At 42.9% G+C, this 27,228-nt stretch overlaps 1 protein-coding gene across 1 annotated transcript in view; it reads right to left on the bottom strand.

The window, feature by feature from the left end:
• Nucleotides 1-9,095: 9,095 nt before the first annotated feature.
• The window catches only part of npdc1b (neural proliferation, differentiation and control, 1b), a 35,393-nt gene continuing 17,260 nt past the window's right edge, over nt 9,096-27,228 (bottom strand). The window contains exons 2-9 of the mRNA XM_035435474.1: nt 22,993-23,139; nt 16,038-16,130; nt 15,083-15,292; nt 14,146-14,212; nt 13,175-13,259; nt 12,358-12,437; nt 11,892-11,991; nt 9,096-11,597 (exon numbers count right to left, since the gene is read on the bottom strand). Coding sequence (XP_035291365.1) covers nt 11,526-11,597; nt 11,892-11,991; nt 12,358-12,437; nt 13,175-13,259; nt 14,146-14,212; nt 15,083-15,292; nt 16,038-16,130; nt 22,993-23,139 — 854 coding nt within the window. The 3' untranslated portion in view covers nt 9,096-11,525. The remainder of the gene's footprint in view (nt 11,598-11,891; nt 11,992-12,357; nt 12,438-13,174; nt 13,260-14,145; nt 14,213-15,082; nt 15,293-16,037; nt 16,131-22,992; nt 23,140-27,228) is intronic.

Raw genomic sequence — 27,228 nt, forward strand, 5'->3', positions numbered from 1 at the left:
TTCGTCAGGGCGTTGGTTGCACCTGAGCAGTTGTCGGATGTGCGGATGATACTTCTACTATTAACATTTTCATTTCTCCCCCATGCCAAAACATTTTGGGTTAATGATGGTGATCACTGAACATACCAAAGTATGCAATTAATTTTGTTTATTTGTGCAATCAAGTCAACAAGATTAATGTGAAATTTATATTAACAGTTGGAAGAAAACCTAAAACCAAAGCTTATAAATTGACCCGAACTGTAACACATTCAATGTAATAAATTACAAACAAAAATGCCATTGAAAAGAAATGAATAAAGAAAAATAAGTAACTTTTGAGTTTGAATTAGAAATCACAGAGCAGAAAAACATTCAACTAAAAAACAGCCAAGGAAACAGAAATGTTACTAAAAGAATGACTCGAAAACAGATAAGGTTGCCTTAAGAATTCAACAGATGAGCCAATTTGCCAGATTCACTGACAGTCAAAGTTAAGGATAAATGTAATTAGAGGGTGACTCATTAGTGACTGATGTCTCCCACTTTCTTATTGGCCTAGACCTTTATCTTTCTTCTGGATTCTGGATGGAGGTCGTGCCCTTTACAGTACATTGCAGTATGGGGTTGTTTCTGTTGATGTAGGAGGCTGCTGTTCAGGTTGGGCTGTGCGGTGCTGTAACTTGCAAAAATCAGAATTCAATAGCAATTACCCAGAAAAACTCTATTTCCGGCGTTCGAGGAGACATGGAGCAGATGCTCTCATCCTGAGGGTTGTCTGACATTTCAGCCTCATTCAGCCATTTCTGAGCTGCAAGGCCCCAAAGTGGCAGATTGTCATTTGGCCGAACAGCTTGCCTGCAAAGGCAGCATGAAAGCCGTCAGATAAATCATGATTTTATAATGATGGGTACTATGAGCTGCAACATAATAGCAGCGCTGGGAGAGGGAGGCTTTGTGAGCCATGTAATGGATGGAGCAGCCATGAGCTGTCAATCACTGTTTGCATCGTGCCAACCAATCATAAGACTGCTTTTGTTAATATATTATAGCTGGTTGAAAGTCAGTGAGTCACAGGTGACAGATGACAGTTCCACCCAGCATAATTTGGATTCAGGAAGCCCTTCTAGAAGCCTAACAGAGAAAGGTTGAAAAAAAAACTCCTAATCCAACTCAATCTGAATATCTAGTCCTGGGCAGTAGCTATACAATTTACAAGTACATTACATTACATTTATTTGGCAGACGCTTTTATCCAAAGCGACGTACAATAAGTGCAAGTCTCATTTCTGACTGGCTCCTCTATTCAAAAATGAACCCAATTATGTTATTAGCTGTGGTTATGAGTTAACCTACGGCATGCATTTTAAATGTTTAAGATAGCTCTGCATTGCCATATCACCGGTTAGCTGTACATTGAACTATAGTTTATCTTCCAATGCTCATTTGCCTGAGATGAGGTTGTCCACCAGATTATCTAGGTAATGAATTAATAAAATAATGCAAATAATATCATCAGTATGATCCTGGAGATCTTACTTTATGGTCAAACCTCAGAACCACATCAGGGTACATCAATATGCTCTTTGTAGACACATTAATCAAACGTCAACAGTGTTGCACACAAACTTATCATCCATAGGTACCACAGATTGCCCAAAGCGAGTCTAATGTTCATTTGCATGAAGCCCATGGTGAAGCAGGTACAGGCTTGTGCTTCAGCTGTCTGGCAACCTGCTCCAGTTCCTCATTCATGAGAATTTGCTGTGCACCTGTTCTGGTTCACAGAGGTTTGTATCTTGTGGAAGAAGAGTGATTTTCATGAACACATTCGTCTACGCAGTGTCCGTACATTAAAGATTGATGGACATCATGAAATATTCAAACCCTCCTCCACCAGTGCAATAAGAAAAACTGGGAATTGATGGATTATTTGTGTCTCCGTGTGGGTGTGCTTGAGAAAGAGAGGTACTTCCCTATTCTCTAAGCATGTGTGACAATGCACCTGTGGGTTATTTGTGTACAGACTTTGATCGTGACACATGACACTGTAGCACCGTTGTAAAGCTGTTGTCTGAACCAACTATGCTGCATGCTACGTGTGTGTTTGTGCGTGTGTGTGTGTGTGAGTGAGTGAGTGAGTGAGTGACTGAGTGAGTGAGTGAGTAGGTACACCCAGACCACATCTGTAACCTTCTTGGCTGCTATTGTATTTGAACTTTGTGTCATATTTAACTGTGTTGAGTCCTCATGAAAATACCAATCTTCATACTTCAAGTGACAGTACCAATGACGGGTTGTTTTGAAATGGCCCATAATTGAAAGCCCCATATATTTAAAAAAAATTATGTCCCTTGCTATCCATCAACTCCAATAACATCTATATAAAAGTGCAACTGCCCCTGCTTTGAATACCAAATCTATTTGACTCTGATGACATGTGAATGTAAAAATGAGTTACATAATGAGGAAGACCACCCTGATACATTTCATTGTGCCAAAGTTATTCCATATTGTACACTTGATGTTTATGCCCAATGAATTCCACATGAAAACTGAGATTTCTGAATAAGTAAGAATAATCTTTTTAATTTTAAGCCGCCCTTGTGTGGCAAATTTGAAACATTTAGGATGCTGTTATGAGTCTTTTACAGTAATTTTAGTTGTGAAGATTATGAAGTGAACATTGTTCAGATTTCCCCCAAGTGCAGAATAGGCTTCTCTTACCTTTTTAAAAATGCAGTCATTCTGTCAGTAGGTCTCCGACCCCCTATCCGGAAAATGGATGGAACAAGCGCATTGGGTGTTGTAATTGAGGTTCTTTCTTAGCCCCTGCGTACGTGATGTGCGCAGAGAAGCTGCCATTAGCTGTCTTTCAAACCCTGACAATATATTCCATTTGAATCCTTTTTCTTAAACCCCTCACACTCAAGTTTGGTTGCTTGGAAACCCCTCTAGCCTTTAGTGTTCTAGTGTGTTTCTGTGCTAGGCCTTGCAACAATGGCTAATGTAATAAAAACAGGTAATGTAATAACTTGGTCCTCTTTAATGCAATTACAGCTGGTTAATGTAATAACTGCCTATTAATCAAATAAAAGTCTTCAACAGTTACCGTAATAACTTTTGACATTGCTTACTAAATTAACTTACAACATTAACCAGGGCTACACCTTTTTGATGACTAATGTAATACTTCAAACGTTAATCTAATAACATTCAAAACAACTGTCTATATGCTTGGCTTTATATCTAATTATTGCCACCTGTCATGCCTGTGGTGACCAAGGGTGGTCCAGTGGTTAAGGCATTGCCCCCAAAGATTTGAACCTGGTCTACTGCCCTTTGACGCATCCCACGTCCATCTTCTCCTATATTTTCTGTCTCTCCCACACTTCCTTCCAACAAACACACACACACACAAACACACGCACACACGCACACACACACACACACACACACACACACAAACACACGCACACACGCACACACACACACACACACACACACACACACGCTCACTCAAAATCACACACATGCACACAGACGTAAACACAGGGTTGGTATGGGGATATACCCCATAGTCAAAGCACTATTACAATAAACTGATCATTTTTTGTGTGGCAAATAATACAATATTTTAATGCTGTTTTTGGATTCAAACGTGTTTTGATATACCTCAGATCATATCATAGTCATTTCCTTCAACAGAAGAATGGTGTGATTCACATGTTTGTGAACAGCATGATATGTATGATATGAAATGACATGTATGATACTGCATGTTCACTTAAATTCATAATTTACACACCACATGTGGGTCCACTGATATGCCTCAAATGCACAAAAATACAGTGTTGAGTTGCCATTACTATAGCATTAATGGAAAATTCAACAAGCTAACTGTCTGTGACAGCAAACAAACTGTGAGACTATTTTGCCCTAAAGTCAAACTGAATTTTAATACTCAGTAACAGCATAACATTACATTTGAGTGCCCTATCCAAGGACTAGGTAGGCTTGGCAGACGGCCAATTTTTAAGGAAATGTCTTTCAAATTATTTGTACTGTTCCAGTTTGTGATCTCGACCAGGTACAGGAAGGGAGACAAGGCGCATCCTTGGTGGAGTCCGATATCCCCATTGTACAAGCTTGACTTAATGGCAAGAATGCAAACACAGCTCTCACTCCAAGCGTACAGGGACCGAATGGCTCACAGCAGTGACCACAGCACCTCCCACAAGATACACCAAGGAACAGCATCATATGACTTCTCCAAATCCACAAAACACACGTAGACTAGACTAGCTAATTCCCATGCCCCCTCAAATATCTGTGAGATGGTGAGAAGCTGGTGTCCCGCCTGGACTACTGCAACTCTCTTCTGGCTGGACTACCGGCATCTGCCACCAGACCCCTGCAGCTCATTCAGAATGCTGCGGCTCGTCTGGTCTTCAACCTCCCCAGACACTCCCACGTAACTCCCCTGCTCACTACCCTCCACTGGCTGCCTGTTATAGCTCGCATCAAATTCAAAACATTGGTCCTAGCATACCAGGCAGTCAAGGGATCAGCCCCAGCATACCTTCACAAGATATTCAAACCGTACATGCCAGCCAGATCCCTCCGTTCTGATACCTCAGGACGCCTAGCACCTCCCCCTCTTCGCACCTGCACTTCCAGAACACGTCTCCTGTCTGTTCTGGCCCCACGATGGTGGAATGACCTCCCTGTGGAGGTCAGAACAGCTGAGACTGTGTCCCATTTCAAACGACGACTGAAGACCCACCTCTTCAGGCTGCACCTCTCCCCATCCCTCCCTTCCCCCCTGTAAATGACTAAACTTAGGGTTGTAACTAGGCAGCTGTTTCATAGGTGACTTAGGCGCATCAACTGTCTTAACGACTACTTGTATTTTTATTTATTTTTATTTTTATTTTTCCATAGATTGCGTTGTTGCCGTTCTCGTTGTTAGTGTTAATCAGTTTAACCATCAGGGTCCAAGTTGAACTATGCGGTTGTTCCCTGTACTTGGACCGGTACTTCTCTCTAGGGGTTTCGTCATACTTGTTCCTGGTTATGGTTATACACTTTGTTGTACGTCACTCTGGATAAGAGCGTCTGCCAAATGCCTGTAATGTAATGTAATGTAATGTAATGGTGTGCTGTTTTGTGGCCTGGACAAAATTGTTTGGCATTGTTCCTACTGAATATGAAGTTTGACTATCAATTGGAGCCTTCTTTCCAGCACCTTGGCATAGGATTTCCCAGGGAGGCTAAGGAATGTGATTCCCTGGTAATTGGGGCACACCTTTCCGGTCCCCTTTTCAAAGATGGGGACCACCACCCTGGTCTGCCACTCCAAAATCACTGTTCCCGACCTCCACACGACATTGAAGATTCATGTCAGCCACGACACTCCAACAACATCCAGAGTCTTCAACATTTCTGGACAGATATCATCCACCCCTGGTTCTCTGCCACTGGGAAGCTCTCCAACCACCCCAGTGACTTTTGCAACAGCGATGGAGTTTCATCCCCCAGACTGTCCCAGCTCTGCCTCCTGAATGGATGGTGTACCTGTCAAATTTAGGAGTTCCTCAAAGTGTACCTTCCACCTTAGCAAAATATCCTTAGCTGAGGCCAGGGTTTCTTCATCCTTGCTAAGAACCACCTGAACAGTGCCCTGCTTTCTCCTCCTGAGATGCCGAATGGTTATCCAGAATCCTTTGTAAGCCAGTGTTCCAAGGCGTTTGGAGTATGTTAATACTGCTTTCAGTATGCCGCAACTTTTGTTCAGTTCTCATCTTGTGCATTTGTCTGCTTGCTAAACATTTATGCGGGGAAACAAATCATCTTTTTAGACCAAGACAAAACCAAGGACAAGAAAGCAGAGAAATTTGGGTGCTGTTAGCTCTCTTCAGTTAATTGTTTATTTAAATGAACGAAGTAGCAAAGTTCACATGATGGTTGACTATTATTGTGCCAGTTTGTGGTAGGCTAGCCTAGTCCTACTTGAACAGTTGAACTAATTTCAAGAGAAACAACAGGAGAGAGTGCTGAACAGAATTATTTTGAGAGATTTGCAAAAAACCTTTGCAGTAGTTGCAGTAGGTGGCAGCAAAACTGTTGCTCACGTAATCAAATAAAAAAATGAAAAGGGACATGGCTAAGCAGACATCCATTCAGATTTATGGAAAGACAGCTGCGGTAGTGAAGCAGCCAGTCATTTAGCTAACACTCAGGTACCGCAGATTGTTTTCGAGCTACTCATGCATAATTCCCCGGTGTTCCGCTTTTGTGGGACGCAATATATAGGCTGTCGTTTTTACCTTAAACGTGTTTGGCAACCCCTCAAGCCTTTAGTGTTCCAGTAACTTTGCTGCTTGTAATAAACACATTATGAGACATTGTACCACCCGTGTTTGTGACAGTTTTAACAGCCACAAAAATGAACAAAAATACTAACACTTGCTTGAACGGGTCAAATAAATTAAGCAAAAAAACTGCACTTAGCAGTTATTAAATCCAGGCCTGATTTGTGTTTAGTGAAGGAACTAGTCTATCAAAACAGATGTTTGTATTGGAAGACGTGAAGGAAATGGTGGCACTAGACAGATTTCAAGGTGAGCTTTAGCTGTATAGTCTAACCACATGATCTGTCTGTGTCATAGAAACTAAACAATGTATTCCCTTTGGACTCTGTCCAAGGATTTAATGGCTTAATATTGTACTGATGCTACTCATACTTCTTAATATACACCTGCAGTCAAAGCCTCCAGTGTATTGGTAAATAAGAAAATGATGAAGAGTTACAATTGAAACCGGTAGACACACTGACTCATCAGGTAGAGGGCTTTTTCATATGTGAGCAATATTTCATGTTAGAGGTAGGGTGGCAGGGGCTTGGGTTTGGGAAGATCAGAGGGGTGTGTTGGGCCAAAAACACACAAGAGAGCACGGACAAGAGGCGGGACATAATGAAGATGTATCATTGACTGAAGCAGGGTTCCATGAACCAATCAGAGTTGTATTGAGGCTCAAGTTTGCCAAAGGTTCAAAGGGGCCTGTGGCAAGCTAGAGGGGCACTGGGCCCCCGAACATCATGACTACTTCTGTGGGTACTGCACCAAGTGAGAGTAAAATAGACACAGCCGATCACTTCCTTGAAATCCAGACGGAATCAAAAACATTTATGCCAACTGATTTTAAAAAACAGAATTTTTCCAGCAAATGCAACTAATTGTGTAGATTTATTCTTGAACTATTTTTTGGGGGGGTGGGAGTGGGGGGGGGGGGTGCAGGGTAATGGTTAGGAAACTGGGCTTGTAGGTTCTGGGGTTTATTCTCGGCTGGGGTGATGCTGGTGTACCAGTGAGCAGGATACATACACAAATCGCTATCAGGATGTATAAATTGATTTATTTAAAAAATGTTATCTGTGTAAATACATCTGGGTAAAAGTGTCTGCTAAATGTCAATACAATGTAATGAACAGTTTTGTGATCTTACAGCAAAGAAATAAGCCATGGTTGTACTGTATATGGTAGCCTGGTTCTTCTTACTATCTCTGTTTCCACATTACATGATGTTTAATCTGTCTCTGTACTATTTATTATTATTATTATTATTATTATTATTATTATTATTGTTATATAACCAGGAGAAAATTTTCGAAAGAAAACCAGAACAAGAAAATTGTGTCAAAATTTCAGTATTTTTTCAGTGTAGCAGACAGCTCATGCAGAAACCTTAAACATAATGTCTATTCGGCACTAAGCCTTTTTTACTCACATTCATTTTTCTTATTCATTCCACAGAATCAAATGCAAAAAATATTAATAATAAAACCAGCACAGCTTAAATATTTTTAAGATAATATAAATATTTATTTCATTTTCATCTTTATACTTTCCTTATAATTTCTTTCCATGTCAACATGCAGGTCAAGTCCCAACAGTAAAATAATTTGAAAAATAAATCTCGTAGCCTCATGAACAGGACTGCCGATGGTAACAGTTTTGACTAGAACAGTCATGAGAGCAGGGTTGCTGAGGCAGGTAGCTTTCTTTCTCCCACAAGGCTGCTCAATACATTTCACACACTAGCCCCCTTAAGTACCACAGACAACATTATAAGAAACAATGTAGAAACAATAGAGAAACTTACTCCATAAGCACTGTCACATTTTCAATTATGCAAAGGTTTCCTGCGCCCCACCCAAAATTAAGTGCATCCAATCCCCAGAAATATTTTGCCCGTCCAGAACTTTCTTTGACACAATCAGACCAATAGCTATTCATCCACCATTACACTGATAAATCCACACTGGTTTGAATAGCCCTCAAGTCTACTCCCTTTGACTGATGTTTCCAACCTTCCACTCCTGACTCACACCTTTACGGGAACAAAACCCAGGAAGAGGGGGAAGGGGTCTTGGTTTGATCCAAACTGATTAGACTGATCTTCCCTGTCAAAACCAAAGATATAAAGTTGGTGACTTGGGTGTTTTCAGAAAGGAGGTCGGTTATGGTAAATGGACTGCATTTATATAGCGCTTTTATCCAAAGCGCTTTACAATTGATGCCTCTCATTCGCCAGAGCAGTTAGGGGTTAGGGGTTAGGTGTCTTGCTCAAGGACACTTCGACATGCCCAGGGCGGGGTATGAATCGGCAACCCTCCGACTGACAGACAATTGGTTTTACCTCCTGAGCTATGTCGCCGGTTAGTAGTGATAACCTTGGGTTCTAACATTTGGTAAACACCAGCTCCTTTAAATGGTCAAGTGTAACATGGGGACATAGGGACTGCAGTTTCTCATCTACACAAAGGCAAGACTGCAGACCTGCTCATGACTACATTAGATGCCTCACACAGGGTGATTTTTGAGACTCTTCTGGGAGAGCTATAAGCCCTTTTTGACTGTGAGGGTATCTAGACTTTTTTAGAAAAATCTTTCTCTCACTGTCAACAGTGGACCTCAGTTTTTGGTGGGAATGTCAGAGAGAGATGTCAGAGAAAGATATTGTTTAATGATTGGTTTAAGTAAAATACCAAGCTTCTTTGAGTCACAGAATAATCCCCAATGTTGAATTTACCTTGCTTGCCATCTTCCATGTTTCCTGTGACACCACATTAATTTATATTTTAACACCAACTACAAGCAAAGGCTGTTATCAGAACACAGAGTGGTTATTGTAATTTCAACCAAACCCACCAAACTGCTAAATTTTCTTCCTTACTAAGAGGACAACAAGTGTTGTGGTTATTCTGCTGCAGGCTTTGTAAAAGCTATGCCTGCTGCTGTCCACGTGGCACATCGCCAGCTACGATTGGCTCTCCCAGCTAAAGACCAAGGTTTGCATGATCGCTTGTGTCAGGCTCCACAAGTCCCCATGGCTGCATCCAGTTTCAGATTATGCATGATATGTATAGATGTGAGTGGCTGACCAGAGAGAACAGTAGAGAGGCACTACTATCAGCAGTGTTCCTGAGAGAGCAGTGAAAGTCTGCATCTTTTAAAGGACTTCAGTCAAAATAAAACAATAAAAGAAAAGAGAAAAAAAAACAGGGTTCAATTAACCTGAAACATCAACCAGAGACACAGGACAGAGAAGTATGTACAGTACAAACACATAGATCGGTGACATGTTCCATCTTTTAAATATTATCATTACGTATTTACATTAAATAAAGGGTCCTGATAGTCATATGTCAAACTGGAACAAGCAATATACAATCTATGACATTTACACAATATAAAGCTTTGTAGTTGCAAGTTCTGATATATATTTTGGAATTCTTTCAAAATGTAATTCAAGTAGGAATTTAACATGTAGCACATCTGATCAAAATTTCAAAACCATCACGCAGTATGAAACTGAAGCATGGACCCCATATTTAATAATTATAATAAAATAGTTATATATATATATATATATATATATATATATATATATATATATATATTCCCTCTTCTGAGTAAATTTTTAAATAAAGTCATGCATAGAAACCATACTGACTGATACAATAAATGCCTATTACATACTATCTCTTAAAGGGTTATTGTGTGAACATACAGTATATGAAAAATATTAAAACCCATCACATTTTATGCCAAAAATACCAACTCGCCAAACTGCACTATTTGGTGATAAGGACATACAGAAGTTATGCAGACCGGCTCTATTTATGAAGTTCAATGCAGCAGACAGAACCACAAAAAAAAAAAAAAAAAACACATGTATGGCAGGCATGTAACATTAAATTTTCCTTCTGTGAATGTAACTCCAGAGGTCTTATGCATATAATGAAGGCTGACCCTTCACATGGCAAAAAGGGGACAGTTCTGCTTCTGGGTTTTACATGGCTGATGCTATAACTGTGTGGCTAATAAAATGTGGGTCAAAGAGGGCCTTGAAAGTTAAAAGAAAATTGAATGAAGTAAAAAATTAACCTGTCCTTTACTTTCATGCACCCAAGAATACAGCTGCGTATATTCGGGAAAAACTAAATCCGGGTTTGAACCTAAAAAAACAACATTTATGTTTATGCTGTATGGCTAAAGAGAGAAAGGTGTACAAAGCAGCTGAGATCTAACTGAAAATGTCAGGACAACACACGGTGTAGGCGACTGCTGTTCACACAGCGTTCCTCAGCACTGACTGCAGGGTGATGATTGGGCACATGAAACATGCCCTTTGGTAGCAAGTAAGGCCAGTTTTTCACTGTTTGGGAAACAATTCACATTACACAGTGAGAAAGAGAGAAAGCTTATGTAAATGTGTGATAGTGTGTGTATATGTGTGTGTGTGTGTGTGTGTGTGAGAGAGAGAGAGCGAATATCTGAAAATTAGTGGGTGAAACTGAGAGACTGTTGACATAAGTTTGTGAATGTGTTATTGACAGAGGACTGAGAGAGAAAGACAGAGCAAGAGAGAAAGCTAGCCAATTAGACAAAAATACAGAAGAGATGGCAGGTACCATAAACTCAGGTGCAGAAAAATATCTCACACGAGCAGCAACATAAAAAGCAACCAACAAAATAGGGATAAAAATGGAAAGAAAGTTGTGTTGGTGGTACTGCCCGTGGTTCAAGGAGGTTTTCCACATTAAGGAAGTATGCAGGGTAACCACAGAGCTCTTCAAATGCAACCCCTAGTGTGACCACTAGGGGCACTGTGTCCAAGTGTCTCTGAGTGTACGCAGTTCCACTCTCCCTTATCCTCCCCATAGATTCATTTATTCATTTTTTTCTGTTAATGTCCATGTAGACCCATCTGGAGAGGCTGGCGTGACAGGGGTTCGGTAGGCATCTCAGAAAGAACTGGAAAAGGCTGAGTGTGTGTGTGTGTGTGTGCGTGTGTGTGTGTGTGGAGGGGGGGGTGTGGTTGTGCGTGTGTGTGTGTGTGTGTGTGTGTGTGTGTGCACATGCGGGTGTGCATGTGTGTGTGTGCATATGTATGTGTGTATGTGTGTGTGTGTCTGTGCGTACACGTGTGTACGTGCACATGCGTGTCCGCATGTGCGCAGTTTGTGTCTGCGCGAGCTACTTGTGGTTCCTCTGGATGTGTAGAGTGGAATCGTCAAAGAGAGGATTCTTCACCTCCATCTCTCCAGTCTAGAGAAGGAGAGAAACAGAGTAAACAGGAGAAACAAGACACACACAGTCACACACACCTTGTCTTCTAAAGCAAACGCTCACACTCACAACTAATCTGCTGAGGCGAATGTGTCCACATACCCACTTGCTATCTACTGATTATGCTCGTGCACACACACGCACGTACACACACACACACACACACACACACACACACACACACACACACAATACTCTTAAGAGTGTCTCCAGCTGAATTCTAATATGGCAGTTAGGAGGGGGGAGATTAAAGGGACGCGTGCGGACACTCACCGGTGCCAGCCCCGGGCACTCGTACACGGTGAAGTCTCCGTCCTCGTTCTCCTCGTCCGACGTGGTTCCTGACTCGGGAATCTTGGGCTCGTCTCGGTGTCTGAGAAATTGAAAGGAAATGAAGTCATCTTTTTTAGGATACTACAATGGCTGCTATAAATAATTCTACAATTTAATATATTTTGTACATTTTGAACACCGGGGTGAGTATAAACAGGCTGACAGCTCTATTATAGCCATGGATCGCTGTGTTGGCATAAACGTGCACTTCCCGAGATATAGTTCTCCCGTATACATCATGATGAAAGGAGGGGAGTCTTATTGTGAAAATGGTGTCAGGTCCTGTCAGAATGAGATAAAGAGAAAAATCTACAGAAGGATAGAGAAATGGTGATAAACAGATAGAGATGGTAGGAGATGGATGGCAAAGGACAAAGAGACAGAGAAGGAGAGGGGGGGGACTCACTTCTCCAGGGACAACATCTGCTGCTTCTGATGCTGGTAGTGATACATTTGGGCACTCTGAGCAAGCTTCTTATCACCAGGCTGTAGATGAGAGGTCACAGACAAAGGTCATAAATCTCCATGGATTATTCTGTAATATTATGCTTGTACTATTTTTGGTGGCTGTGTCCATGAACATGTACTAATAATCATATATACGATTGCCCAAAATATACCTGGCCAAGAAAACAACTCTGGCCTTCTTAGTCATCAGATCTGAATCCAGTTGAAGATTTATACGCATCCTGGAGTCATGTATGAGGTAGTGTTTTCTACTTTCATCACCCCAATGTGACTTGACTGCCTTTATTGTGGAAGAGTGGCACAGTCCTCCTGCAGACTCTATGCTACAATGCCTATGCATACTGGCCCAACACCCGATTAAGTGACTTCACATTTGTGTTTACATTTTAGGCTTGCTGCATGTGCTCATTTATGCTAATATAGTATGGGCTGGCTCCCAGGGTAAGTCAAGAAAGTGGCATACAACCAGTCTTATAATATTCTGAAATAAAAGTAGTATTATATTCTGTAAATATAAGCCATGACAGTGGAAAATGTTTAAATGCACTGAACTGAACTGAGAGAGGTCGTACGTTTCACAGCTTTTTCCGTAATGCTTCACTGGCCCCGATTCTCTCTCACGCTGCCAAGAATATCCCAATCTGCTGCCTCATTTTCATAGAACCATGGCCATAATGACACATTATCCTTTTATTGGATTCTTTATTTTTGTAATAGTACAGTGTGCCCCCTTTTCAGCTGTCTGTTGTACTCACCAGGGTATTGTCAAAGGAGTGGGGCGCCATCACGTTGAATGCTGGGTACTCCACCTTCTGTGCGAGGTGCATCTCCCTCTGTAATCTGGTGGGGGTGACATCATTGCTTTATGACAACATGCACTTGAGGACAATACACATTAAGAAAGATGCACCAACCAGTATGAACTCAAATCACCAAGAAAACTAGGAGGCAGATTTTGGAAATGTACTTTTCCAGCATTTAAGTTGCAAAAGTAAAGTCTGAAGTATCCAATACCTCAGGCTAAGATACAGTAATGCTCGCCAAAAAAAAGTTTTGAAAAAAAGTTTTTTTTTAAAGTCACAAAGTCATGCAGAACTGAGCTCTGCCAAAAACCAAACTATTTATGTAAGCAGTTCAATAGCAGAGGTATCAACTGTGAGGCTCAAAATCCATCCTTAAAAGCACTCCTCAAGGACGAAGAACATCCTAAATGCATATTTTATAGGGTGTTCAAGACTTCAGGCTTGTGCAGGGAGAGCTTGTAAAAGTTTCCATTTTTGTAGCTAGATCACGGGTGGCCAACCCCGGTCCTGGGGAGCCGCAGGGTCTGCGGGTTTTTGTTTTGACCTTAAATACAACAACCACTTAGACAAAAGAAACCAGATGAGGTGAGTTAAGTGTGTAATCAACTGCTTTAATTGATCAATTAAGTACCGAGTGAAAACAAAGACCAGCAGACCCTGCAACTCTCCAGGACCTGGGTTAGCCACCCCTGAGCTAGATGATAAATAATTACAGCGACAGAGATGAGAGTAATTTTCTACAGATACTCACGAAAGCACACTAAATTTTACTATCAGTACCAGGCCACAAGCCACAAAAATGGCAATGTCCCATCCCAATACTAAGCTAAGCAGAGCATGTGCAATGATAATACGACTAGGGAAAAGTTAAAACCGTACTGAACATAGAAAAAACAAAACTAGGTATTTCTGTGTTAACTTACCTGACCCAACAAACACCGGCCAAGATCAAGGCAACTGTTCCCATGATGATACACACACCAATCATAACTGCGCAGAATGGGTCCGATGGAAGGAGTGAAACAGAGCACAGAGAAGAGAATACATTTGTTTAGCAGAGGTAAGACCAGCCCGGTCATTTTAGACCATTATAGGCTAGTGTAAAAACGTGGAGGGATGATCAGTACACCACTCACAAGTGCAACTGGGCATGCTGGGTAATCCATTTTTAAAGTTAAAGAGTAACAAAGAGCCAATCGCAGCTCTGCCACAAGAAATCCATTAAGTCTGAATGACCTGCATACAGGCAATTCCTTCAAGAACTGATACATTTCCTGCTTCAGCATGATAGTTTTTTTTTTGAGAAGTTTAGCATTTTTTCTTCTATGGGCTACCCACAATATTAAAAAGGTTTTTAAACATTGAGTAATTGTTGTTTAAAAAGGCAGAGAAACTTAAAGCTGTGATAAATTTGTTTCTCAAACTAAAAGTCAAACCACAAAATGGGTTAAATGATGACCTTAAATGACCATTAATGCCCATTCTCCAGACCGCTTAGCCTGTGTGCAGTTTGCCTGACCACTAAATCCTCAACAAATTGATTGCTAATTTAGTTTTCTTTGAAAAGGGGTTTCGTAAACCTAAAGTTAACCTAAACTTGAAGTCCATGCAGTCTGATAAATGAACCAGACTCACTTTAATCTCAATTAAATCACACATATACATTGTTTTAACCCCAAGCTTCAGCTGACCAATCAAACTGGCTCGTGTACTGGGTCGCCTCCCTCCAATCATGTTGTGTGATCAAAGGGGCCAGCTCAGGCTCTCCAGTCCCACCATGGTACACATTTATCCAATTTTAATACAAAACACCATTACTTAGGATGAGACAATTGAGAAATCCATAACAGGAATACGCACCAACAAGAAGACTGTCCTTGGACAGGTTAGGGACAGGGACCGCCACAGGACTGATCCGGGCCTCGGGCTGATCCAAAGCTGCGGTCTGGGGGGGTGGAGTCGCTGGGCTGGTTGTCTTGGGAAGCCCCACAGTAACGTGGGCAACAGTAACATGGGCAACAGTCTTCCGTTTGGGGGCATCTTGCTTGGATTTGTGGGTCTTTGGAGGTTCTGAGAAAGAGAGATTGGGAGTCCTTCTATTTAATACAATATGTATTCAAAAAGCTTTGCTTTTATATGTGCTGGCAACCTGACACAGTAACAGTAAGCTTAATTGTAGCCGTAAACAGTGAAAACATGCAATTAAACAGTTATGCATCTTATACACAAACAGGCAAAACGTGCTTATGTTATTATTACTACCCCTTCTGTAGGTGCAACTACTAATTGCACATAAAATAATAGACATTATAATGCCATTACCCCAATACCACCCGAAATGTAGGGAATAGCCATTCTGCCTCAGTGTTCACTGCTTATTCACACAGCTGGATACTTTTTCAGAAAAAAATGTGTCAGATACATGAAAACTGTAAAATGAAAAACGATACTCAGACAGAATGTGATTCACCTTCACAGTGAGGTTGCACCTTGAATGCCTGAATTAAACTCCTACGAACACAAATCTGCAAAGCTGTGCAGTTGAAATCCTATGAAGCACACTTGTGTGCGTATGTGTGAGGCCAAGTTCAAAACAACCCTGGGAACAGCTTGTCTGTGCAGTTAAGCTACAATAAAACTTCTGAATTCAAAATACAGTATGTATTAATATATTTTGACAATAAAATTTTCACAAAGCACTGAAAAAGTATAAAAAATCTGGAACCAGTTGGGGGAAAAAAATGTTTAAAATTACCCCTGACCCCAACTCGCAGGTAAAGACACCAAATCAAAAGAGAGAGAGACAAGACCTCACCTGATTGCTTGACCTCTGACCCTTGTTGTTTGGAGATGATAGAGGACAGGAAGTCAATCTCTTCATCCAGCTCTGGGCGAGAGTTTATCTTGCCTAAAATGACAGAGAACATGGCTTATTAATTATTTTATAGCTTTACTTTTAAGTGTTTTATTCCCCTACATACTGTTAAACTGTATACTGTTAAAAACTGTTTTTACCCGTGACACACTTTTGACTGAATCTGGTTTTGAGAGAGAGCAGGAGCAGGAGCACTGGTTGCCAGTGTGCTGTTACGCTCCATTGGACGAGAACAGGATTTGTAAGACTGGAATGCCTGAAAGGTGATGTGTGATTGGTCGCAGGGCCCCTCAGGAAGTCAGCAAGGTTTTCCCCTGACCCACAACATCACTTATTGTTAGGGAGCATTACACAGCTGCAGCTGGGACAGACATGTCATAGATGTCCAGTCAACTGAAGGGGGGGGGGGGTCATAGAGGAAAAAAAGTTGGTGGTTGGTCCCACAAGTCTTTTGACAAACTGATGGAAGACAAATTGCAGAAAATGAATGGGCATATACTGTACCTTTGATTATTTGTTGTATGCATGCATGTGAGATAGAGAGGTACTTCCTAATCTCTAAGTATGAGTAACAATGCACTTGTGGGTTATTTATGTGAGGACTTATTGTGTACAGACACATGTGAGTTATCTGCGTAACTTGGGGCTCAGTGTGTGTGTGTGTGTGTGAGTGTGAGTGCGTGTGAGTATGTGCGTTTGCGTGTGTGTGCACTGTGCTACATGTGTGTGAGTACGCCATAACGTGGATTTATCTGTTTAATGCTTTTTAAACGCTGCGCAAAGTGCTTCAGTCAGAGCAACCCTGCTTAGGGTGGTCATGTGACTCTCGCCATCTGGTTGATTGCAGTTTTCAGTAGCAGTCCTCTAATTACGCATCAACCCCTCCCTGTCTTCCGGGGCGGAACGGGGGTGTGTGTACACAAAGAAACAACTAACAAACAAACGCAGACAAAAGTAAACAGTCAATTACCCCACACTGCTCAGTGCTTTGGATTACAGTCAAAACATTCACAATACTGCAATTCCAAATGAGACCAAACAAGTTCCACATCACAGTAATGACAAAAAAATGTGGCATGCTTGCTCAGACAATCGCATTCATTTAAAGGGGCTCAAGGTATGCTTTGCCGAGGAAAAATAATTATAAAGATTATTTCCCCCCTTTCTTATTGCAGTAATCAGACTGCAATAATTATGATTAGATAGATAATTATGACTAACAAGATAAATGAAACAGATGAAAGAACTATGAAAAAGATCCAAGATCTGGAATTATAAGACATTTATGAATATAAGCATATAATGAGGGTTATTTATTCTTTAGTAAAGAAAAACAATTAAATAACAATTTGGTTATGGCATGATGTGACTGACTGAATTCTTCAGCGAATCTGTAGTGTTAAAGGGTAAACAATAACGAAGGCTACCGCTGCCCCCCTGTGGTGACTATAAGCAATGCTACTCTGAGCAGAAGACGTGAAGAACTCGTTCTGACACAAATCATGCTCTTCCAATGCTTAAATTGTACCACAGTAGAGTCAAGGTTACAGATATTATTTTCAAATTTTTCGACAAGACTTTTGTACACATATTCCCTGATTCCCTCATTTTTAAGGGCCAGTCTGGACTGCCCAATCACAAACAAGAAGTGCAGTATCACAAATTGCCATAATCCCCAATTACTACATTAAATTACATTAATTCATTCATTAATTCAGCAGATGCTCTCAACCAGATACACTTGAAGAAATGAAAAACATCAGTCTAAAGTTAATCCCCAATTATAAACGCTCATGCTTTCCTATCCAGTTGCTTTGCCCTACTCTGTCAAGTCCAGTTCCAATCCAAAAAGCCCTGTCATCACGTTTTCAAACCTATCTCTAAAGATCACACACTTACCCAAATATCAAACAACATCACCTGCCCCATACTGCCCACCCCCCCCCCCCCAAACCCCATGCCTGGGTACTATACTATCTCTCCACAAAATCACCCCTACACCCCCCTCCTCCCCCCCACCAAAAAAAGCCTTTGCCGGCCTTTCCATTCATGTGCATTCATCCCACTCCTCTTAAAGACCAGCAGCGTTTACTCAGCGACGGAATGAAAGAGAGAGGGCCTCTCATTCACTGGACAGCTGGAGTCATCTGGTGCGTTGTGATTGGAGCGCTGCGTAACCATTAGGGTATTAAGTCACGGACCTCTCCTCCAGCATACTGATGAGGCACACACTTTGATGCTGTGTCTGGATCTGTGTGTCCCTGTGTTTGTGACGGGCGGCCCGCGGTGGACATTTCCTGGCGGTGTGCGTGCCGCGCACTGGGGGCACGTGTGGTGCAGTGCGTCACTGAGGGAGTGTGTGGGAGTATTTGGTGCACACGGGTGTGTGTGTGCATCTGTTAAGGGGCATCAATGGGCGTGTGTGGTGCGGTGCATGAATGTGAGGTACAGTGCATGTACGCAAGGATGTGTGCGTGTTCGGTGCATGGTGCAGGTAGCAAATGTCTGTGCACCTGTTGTTGCTGTGTATGTGTGTGTGTGTGTGTGTGTGTGTGTGCCTGTGTTGGTGCAGTGTGTGTTTGTGGTGCAGCGTGTGTGGGTGTGCGTGTGTGTGTGCCTGTGTTGGTGTGGTGTGTGTTCTTGGTGCAGTGTGTGTGTGTGTGCCTGTGTTGGTGTGGTGTGTGTTCTTGGTGCAGTGTGTGTGTGTGTGCCTGGGTTGGCGCAGTGTGTGTTCTTGGTGCAGTGTGTGTGTGCCTGGGTTGGAGCAGTGTGTGTTCTTGGTGCAGTGTGTGTGTGCCTGGGTTGGCGCAGTGTGTGTTCTTGGTGCAGTGTGTGTGTGTGTGTGTGCCTGGGCTGGAGCAGTGTGTGTTCTTGGTGCAGTGCGTGTTCGTGAGTGAGTGGGTGGCTAGGTCAGACTGTAATGCAGAGCACAGCTCTAACTGTGGGGGTGGAGGGGGTGGGGCTACGGAATCATGAATGAACAACCATCACCAGGGCAACCGGGACCAGAGAGGGGAGGTAAACATCTCTGCCAGCAGAGAAGACAGATGATCTGGAGAGCACGGCAAAGGACAAACAGCATTACCCATGATTCCCCACTCAAGATGGCATCAGCCCCTCTCTCTACAGCCCACCCAGGTCACTTGTATGACTTGAAACCAACACACAAAATTATATTTTTTATAAATATCTAAACTCCCAAAAAGAAAAATGCACTAGCTAAGTCTAAGTTCAACAGAGCCTGCCTATATATCTATGAAATGAGCAGCACTGCTCTCATGTCCCTCTGAAGGAGAAATTCAATCAGATAGTCTGAGGGAAAGAGAGGTGGATCAATCCAGCCTCGTTTGTTAGAGAGGGGGAGAAGAAAAATCGAAGCCATTTAGAGATTCAGCCTAAAGCCCCTGGCTCTGTCAGGAGCCTTTGATCTATGCAGGACTCGAGTCGTTCAGTGAGAGCGAGTTCAGTAACGGTGTGAAAGAGAGATTGGGCGGCCCTCGGCGCCGGACTTCTCAAAGAGCTTTCCCCCTCGACCATGCTGGCAGCCCGTTCGCATTTCTTTCTCCGGGCAAACTGCAGGCACTGAGGGGGCTGTGTGTCTCCGGCAGTGCTGACTGTTCCTGGATCAGCGTCGACCTATGACACACAACGGTAGGGGGCCAGGGAAAGGAGCGGCTGACCTGATCCTGCATCAGTTGTGAGCATGGCTCTCAGGTCTCAGGGGAAATGTCCTGCAGCCATGCCACCCCATAGCCTTCTTCTACTACCAAAGCTAAGCAGGCATGTGCTTGGTCAGTAGATTCATGGGACACAGGAAAATCTGGTTCCTGCCAGAAGTGCTGTTGTTAGTGCCAGAAGGGGGCAGTGTTCACCCTGGAAAAAAATGTCCTAGGATAGTTATGGGGGGACACCGTTGAAGAGACTACAGACTTTCAGATGACACAAAGAGTAAAAGTTACCCTTTGTCCACCTCAGCAATCAGAAAACTGCCAGTAAAATGGCTGCTGGGTATTACCTGGGGAACACAGATCTGTGGTGACCGAGAACAGTCCCCTGCCAGCTCATTGCTTTGACATAGATGCATTTTATGAAAGGCATCACATTAAACATCACTTGTCATTCATGATTACTTCGTTATGTAACTCCACTGCTTCCCAGTTCGGTACACGAAAAAAAAAACTCTCCATTTGCTTCCCTGTTTACATAAAATGGTGCATGATATTTCCCTGTGAGGGCTGAGTTAGTGGCTTACATAAAATGAGGGGTTAGCTTTGTCTGAGTAACAATGTAAGCTCTGCACATACAGAGACCCCTGCCACAGCACACCATAATCATTTCTCACACAGTCAATTCAGCCTGTATTTTGGTTATCAAATAGTGCTTTTGTAAAAAAAGGGTCAGATTTTATGGCTTTGATACAGCTGGGTTTTAGTGCACAGTGGTTTTATATGACTTTCTGTTGCATGTTCTCTCTCTCTCTCTCTCTCCATTTCTCTCTCTCTCTGTTTTATGGTATTTCCCTCTGCCTCTGTTATTCTGTATCTCTCCTCCCTCCCAACCTCTCTTTCTCTCTCATAAATTGGGCTGAGGAAACACTAGCCTCCCAGTCTTCCTCCCACACAGGCAGATGAAAGAAAATACAGACAACCAATTAAATTAGGTATGGGGCTGTGATGTCATTGGCAGCCACTACAAGCTGCATACATAACTGAGATGAGAATACAGATCTGGATCCCATATATGTATGTACACACACACACAAACACACACACACACATTATTGTATATAATTTATCGCATCCAGTATTATATTTCGGGATGTGCCTTAGATAAAAATCTGTACTGTGGTCTTAGTAGAGTGGAGGAGTGGGATTGGCTGGTCCAGCAAAACCATAAACCAGCTCCCTACTTTGTGGCTCTTGGATCCATCAAAGGATTAAAGGGAAGCTTCAGAACACGCGCGCATGCACGCAGACACCCACACACACACACACACACACACACACACACCTAAGACCTGCTATTACCATTTGAACTGAACTGAATAGAATAAATTCAATTCATTTGCCAAACCCAGTGGATAGTGTGTAAAACCTCTCCGTTTTGCGGTAAATGATCAACACAAATACAAACACCGACGCAGACTGACACACATGCGTGAACAAACATCTATTTATTTGTGAGGCAGAGCTCTCCCTGAACAGCTGTGTTTGAAAGGCTTCACCTTCCTGAACGAGAGACCGTGCACGCGCGTCAGAGTCTGTCTTCCAATGCCCACTGCCGATGCACTATTAATTAACTTCCCCATGAGAGAGAGAAAGACAGCGAGGGAGAGCGCAAGCACTTTCTTCTACCTAGCGAAAAATATGAAAAACAAAGAAAAGTATTTAACTTTTTTTATATCCCTCCCTCAGTTCAAAGGAATGCCTGACATAAAAATGACTCACTGGTGAGGAGCTGGACCCACAGTACCGTACTGGCACAGTATTTGGCAGCGTGCGGTAGCCATAGGGACACGGAGCAGGCAACTGCAGCATCACACTGTTCCTAGAACAGCTTGGACTGTATTGTAAAATTTATGGTTATTGTTCTTCATTACCATTTTAGTTAATTTGTTAATAAACCCCCTCCCCAAGCTGTAATTATTATGGGCCCAAGCCCCCTATTGTTTACATAACTACTGTGGATATAGTTGATGCTGTTGACCATCATTTTGCAGTCGATTTAAACAATTGCTTTGGAGACGCTATGCTGCTGTGTGGCCATACCATAGATAGATAAATAGCTACATAGATAGACGGATAGAGGGAGTGAGAGAGAGACTGAACAGGATGGGAATTAAAAGTCCTGCAGACAAATTTTTCATTGACATCTTGCGTCAACTTTATAACTGCCCTTTTGTAACAAAAACAAATCAGTTTGACTCAAACAAGTGGCTGTACATTCATTTGTGAATTAGTCTGGGGATGGTTCTCATTGGTATTAGCAACAAAAGAACGCTTCATTTTCTAAATGAACACAGTGTTAACAAAGGCTGCCTCCCTACCCAAACACTTCTGGCCACTACTGACCCTGTGTACCACCAACACACCCTAATGAACAATTCTACCATATAAAAGAATTACAAAACTGCCAACATGCAAAAAATACAGCCACATGGGGAAAACACATTCCGTCCAACTGATCAAAACAGGGTTTATCCACCAAACCTTTGAGGTGAAGTTCCAAATTTGAATATGCTTAGTAAACACATTCAGTCTAACTGTGAAAGCACTGCATTCAAATTACTAATCCGACACTTCATTATTGGAGTACTCAGCATGGTTACCTTGCTCTAGTGCTTTAGTGATGTTGCATCTACACTCACTGGTGTGGATTGCTGTTAGCCAGGTCTGGTGTTATTGTTCATATTACTAAGGTGAATGCAGTTACGGTTCTACCACCGCGAGAGTCGCTCTGGCTAATGAACGCAATCAAAAAAACACAAGGAAATATTCCAACTAAGAGTGCACACAATGGACCAGAATATTCAGACCTTTAGCAGTATCGTTTGTGCTCTATTTTTCTGTAGATTCTGTTGCTTGCACACGTTCTAATTGGCTATAAAGGGTTAAAGAGGATTCTGAAAGACGCCGCTAAGCCCCTCCCCACCCCGGCCTCAGTGCTCCGTTATCAGCAAGACAGGCCGCTGACTGAGTGCCACTAGGCCGTGCGTCACCGCAGGGAAGCCGGGTAGGGGGCCGTCACAGGTTAAACGGTGCTCTGAGCACGAGCACAGCACGTTTTAATAACCCCGTCCATCCTCGTAGCGAAGAAGCACAGCCGTGCACCGAGAAGCCAGCGCACCTCGCCCCGCCGCCACGCGTAACGGTCGCTTAATAAAGGACGCGCGTACCGAAATGGCCACGCCTCTTCCTGGCCACGCATTTCCCCTCCTCGTCTTCCTCAAACGGGGCGAGGCACGGGCCACAGCGGGTGGATCCTGGCTGGCAGAAGTGACGTCCCTCCAGAGTGCAGTCCAGGGTGCGAGGACACTTGTCCACTGTTGGCAGAGAGACACGCGGAAAGGGTGAGGTCATCATTGTCAGTCAAACCACTTTCACTACACGCCCCATTTTCCCCACACTTCCCCCGTTGCTGAATATTCAGCACAAGGTGCCAGGTCTTATTATCTTTTTGTACGATTAATAACCTGTGGGACAGAAAAAATAAGCATTTCCATAAAAACCTGAAGGCAGCTTTATTATAATTCTTTATACACCTGTGACCATAATGAATATCTGGGCATTTGGTAAACTGTTAACAGCCAGTCAGGCTTAATTGCTTCAAATACACATAGCTAAAAGGGGAAAGAACCTATACAGGATGTGGCACTAAAAATAAAAGCTTCCATGGCGCCAAAAACGTCATTTTGAAGTTGATGAAGTTTCTCTCGACCATCACTGCTAAAATGAATCCTAATCAATCCCTGTGATTAAACAATGTTACAATGTACCAGACGGGGTGGGTGTTCTCTTTTTAGACTCAAAAAATAGGGTGGTGGGTAAAATGGTAGGTTTGAAACTGATTTATAATAGTAGTTTTTAAACTGAGGTGGAATTCTTATTAACATCACAAGACTGTTGGCACAAGCTAGCCAGTTGTGCACCCCATGCCAGTAAAACACTCGGCCAATCCGTATGAGATTACATCTGCACTGCCGCCAAGGCAACAATCTGCTGACTTTTTGCAATCTTTCTGATCTGTCTTCCCTCTGTCAAAAAAAGGATCCAAGTTACCTGCTACAAAGACAAAGTCAAATAAAGTCAAACTGAACTAAGTCTTCACAATAGGAAAAAAAAAATTCTTAATATTTTGCTTAAACTGCCTTCTTCAAGGGAGTCTGTGAACCCCCGGGGGTCCCTGAAGATACTGTAGGGGGTCCCTAGCCAGTCTTGAAATGAAATGACTACATGTAGATCTGTAAAAATATTTCAAATTATACATAAAAAAACAACCATTTTTAACTTATTATGCCTTTAAACCTGGGAGGGGGCCCCTGGACCAGAAGAGGTTGAATGCTTATCAAAGTAACGTATCAAAGCATTAGATACAGCTGTATTCGTGGAGAGAGAATATGGGGCTGCTGGATGACTCATTTGGTTAAGGCACTGTGAGGCATGGATGAGCCTTACAGCCTCGCATCAAATCTTAACAGTGTCAGTGCTGACTGGCTGGCAGCTCCACAGGGCAATGTGCAATAGCCCATTGTGCTGCCCAGAGTACGGGAGGGTTCATATGGTTAAGGGTCCACGGTTCATCGCCTTCTAGGGACTCCTCGTGGTGGATCGGGCACCCCTCGTCTGCATGTCAAAGCTGACAGGTCTTCCTCCTACCCCACTTTATGCAGGATTAAACGCGGTCTGTGGTGTGACAACATGTACAACTGACACCACGCGCTTTGGAGGAGAAGCGTTGAGGTCTATATATACTCTCTTAAGGTGGCTGCGGGGTTTGCGCATGACCGCGGCTGCGGTTGCAGATAACTGCAGGGTTTCTCCTGCGTGGAAAAATCTTTGGCGCAAAAGCAAAGCGTCCGAGCGCCAAAGCAGCACAAAGGGAAAACAAACCACTAAAACTACGGTTAGAATATCATATACATGATGATACTCTGATAATTGGAGAAAAGCAGTGTACTGTTCAGTTTTATACTTGCAACATAAACTGCAATTTTGCCAAGTATTTTAGACCTAGATTGTTATTAGGGGCCAATTTAGGATAGCTCAATGCTAACAATGTGGGATGACCTTACGTGTAGCAGCAGGCACTTGGACCAATGATGGTAAGCACCTAAGACCCTGTTCACAGCAGGAAATACCCTAAACTGACTTTCCAAATAAGGGTCTGAATTGGATACATCCAGCCCCTGCAGTGGGTGCCAACATTACGGAAATAGAATATAAAAGACTACAAGATGGAAGGTGACACAAGGCAGGGGAGTGAAGGAAGACAGAAGCGGACGTGTCTGTTCTCCGAGCCTCTCGCTGCCCGGAGGCCAGCGCGCACGCTCAGCATCACGGCTCGTTTGCAAATGTCACAGCTGCGCCGAGCAGAGCCTCCGATTACAGCGCGCGTCTACGCTAACGACTCCTCGCGCGATTGAGACCCACTTCCATTTCCACCTCCCCCCTGCGCGCTCCCCGCGTTCGACGCCGGCATTAACCTTCGCCGTGAGGCGGAGCTCCTGCCGAATAATTGCTCCTAATTGCGCGCTGGAAATGTTCGGCCGTGCCTCGGCTTCGCTAAATGCCAGCTGCAGAATATTTTCACCCGGACGTTAAAGGATGACTAACCGCCATAACCTACTTTCTGTCCATTAGTGTGATAATTGTGCATTTACGTGAGTCAGAGTGTGTTTGGTTGCGTGTATAAGAGAGCGAGCGAGTGATTATTTGCACGTGTGTGCAGCAAATTTACAGCAAGTAAGTGCAGGAAAGCAAGTTCCGGTCAGCGAGTAATGGTGTGGGTGGTTTTGGGCACCTGTGTGTGTGTGTGTGTGTGTGTATTAAAGAAACGTGTTAAAGAAAGCGAGTGAGTACATGATAATGTCAGTGTTGTATTGGTATTGGCCAATAATGACTTAAAACACGCATTTGCCACCGGCCTGACTATAGCTAATGCGATGGGTCGACATGATGCACCAGAGAGGCATCTGATGCACTGCTGACGCTGTTAATTAAGTGAATGTGTCACACACAAAAATAAGACTCGTCATAGTCATCTGAATCACTTTTATTTAACATTCATTTTTAGTTTACTCTAGTCTAATGCTCTCTGCTTAATAATAAAGTACTGGTAAACAAGTAGAATTTTTTTCTTTTCCTGCACAAGTTGACGTCTGTGCTCATCTACCTCTTCCATGAATGTGGAAGCCTGCATTTGCGCTGTAATGTAAAAAGGGAGCTGAGAGAATCGGCCAATATGGCCAGACTAGTATCAGTTATTCATTATTGGCCCCAGAATTTCCACACAGTGCATACCTAGTACCTATGTGTGAGTCTGTGCGCACGCTGTGTGAGTTCTATTTTCACAGGATTGGCTTTGACTGACAGGTGAAATGCAGGGTGTAAATTAGGTCACCTGGCGGTAGATTAGATATGTAACTTGCCCAAGACCTTTCTCAGGTGATATCATCGCACAGAGGGCCGAACGCCGGCCCCTAAAAGGGCTGTGCAATCATAACAATGCTATTTACAGCATCCGTGTGCCTCTTTAGCACGGCAACGACACTCAGCTACAGTCATGGCAACCTGGACGTTCAGAGAACTCTCGATGGGGGGGGGGGGGGGGGGGGGGGGGGGGGGACTATGAGCGCTCAGCAAAGTGAGGCAAATAATTAATGCTCAAAATACCAACATAAACCCCACTGAACTTCCTTTACTGCACTGCTCTGCTACATAGACCCTGGGTCTGGTTGCCATGGCGACTGCCATGGCAACTGTATCGGTGACATCATCAAGATGTGTGAGTCAGTGTGAATCTGGAAGGGGGGGCATCCAGTCTCTTCTCAAGAGACAAGGTTGGAGGGGGGGAGGGGGGTCTTTATAATGAGGGTAAAGGATTTGTGCTCTCATAATCTCAATCATCTAACTGCAGGTTTTTAATCTTTCTTTGACCAGACAAAATGCTTTTACTTATTTGATAAAAGCTTTCAGTCTGATGCAGTCACATTTCACACTGATGTGAAATGTGATGCTGATATGGCCTTTGGCTGGTGGAATCTAGAGAACTGAGGTAAATAACAGGGTGCAGCCATGTATATAACATAGGGCTTCTGAATCTACGATCAACTTAATGACCTAATGCTTTTTCTGTGACCCAGTGCTAATTAAATCAGCCTGATATACAGTATGATCAAACATACAGCGCAATTCAAATGTTTTGAATGCATGTCAAAATAACTACCTGTATGTTAACAGTGTTTCATTTAGATGGTTTAATTGTGCAGAAGAAAGTGTATGATAAGCAGTCTTTTCCGCATAAAAAGTTAATAACAAAATAACAGCTGCCTGCATTTCTCCCAAAGAGGCGTTTCATGTCTGTAAAATACAAACATACAAATTACCTTTCAATCAAAGGAAGATCTTTTCCA

The sequence above is a fragment of the Anguilla anguilla genome, chromosome 10, assembly GCF_013347855.1.
Source record: "Anguilla anguilla isolate fAngAng1 chromosome 10, fAngAng1.pri, whole genome shotgun sequence".
Classification (NCBI taxonomy): Eukaryota; Metazoa; Chordata; class Actinopteri; order Anguilliformes; family Anguillidae; genus Anguilla; species Anguilla anguilla.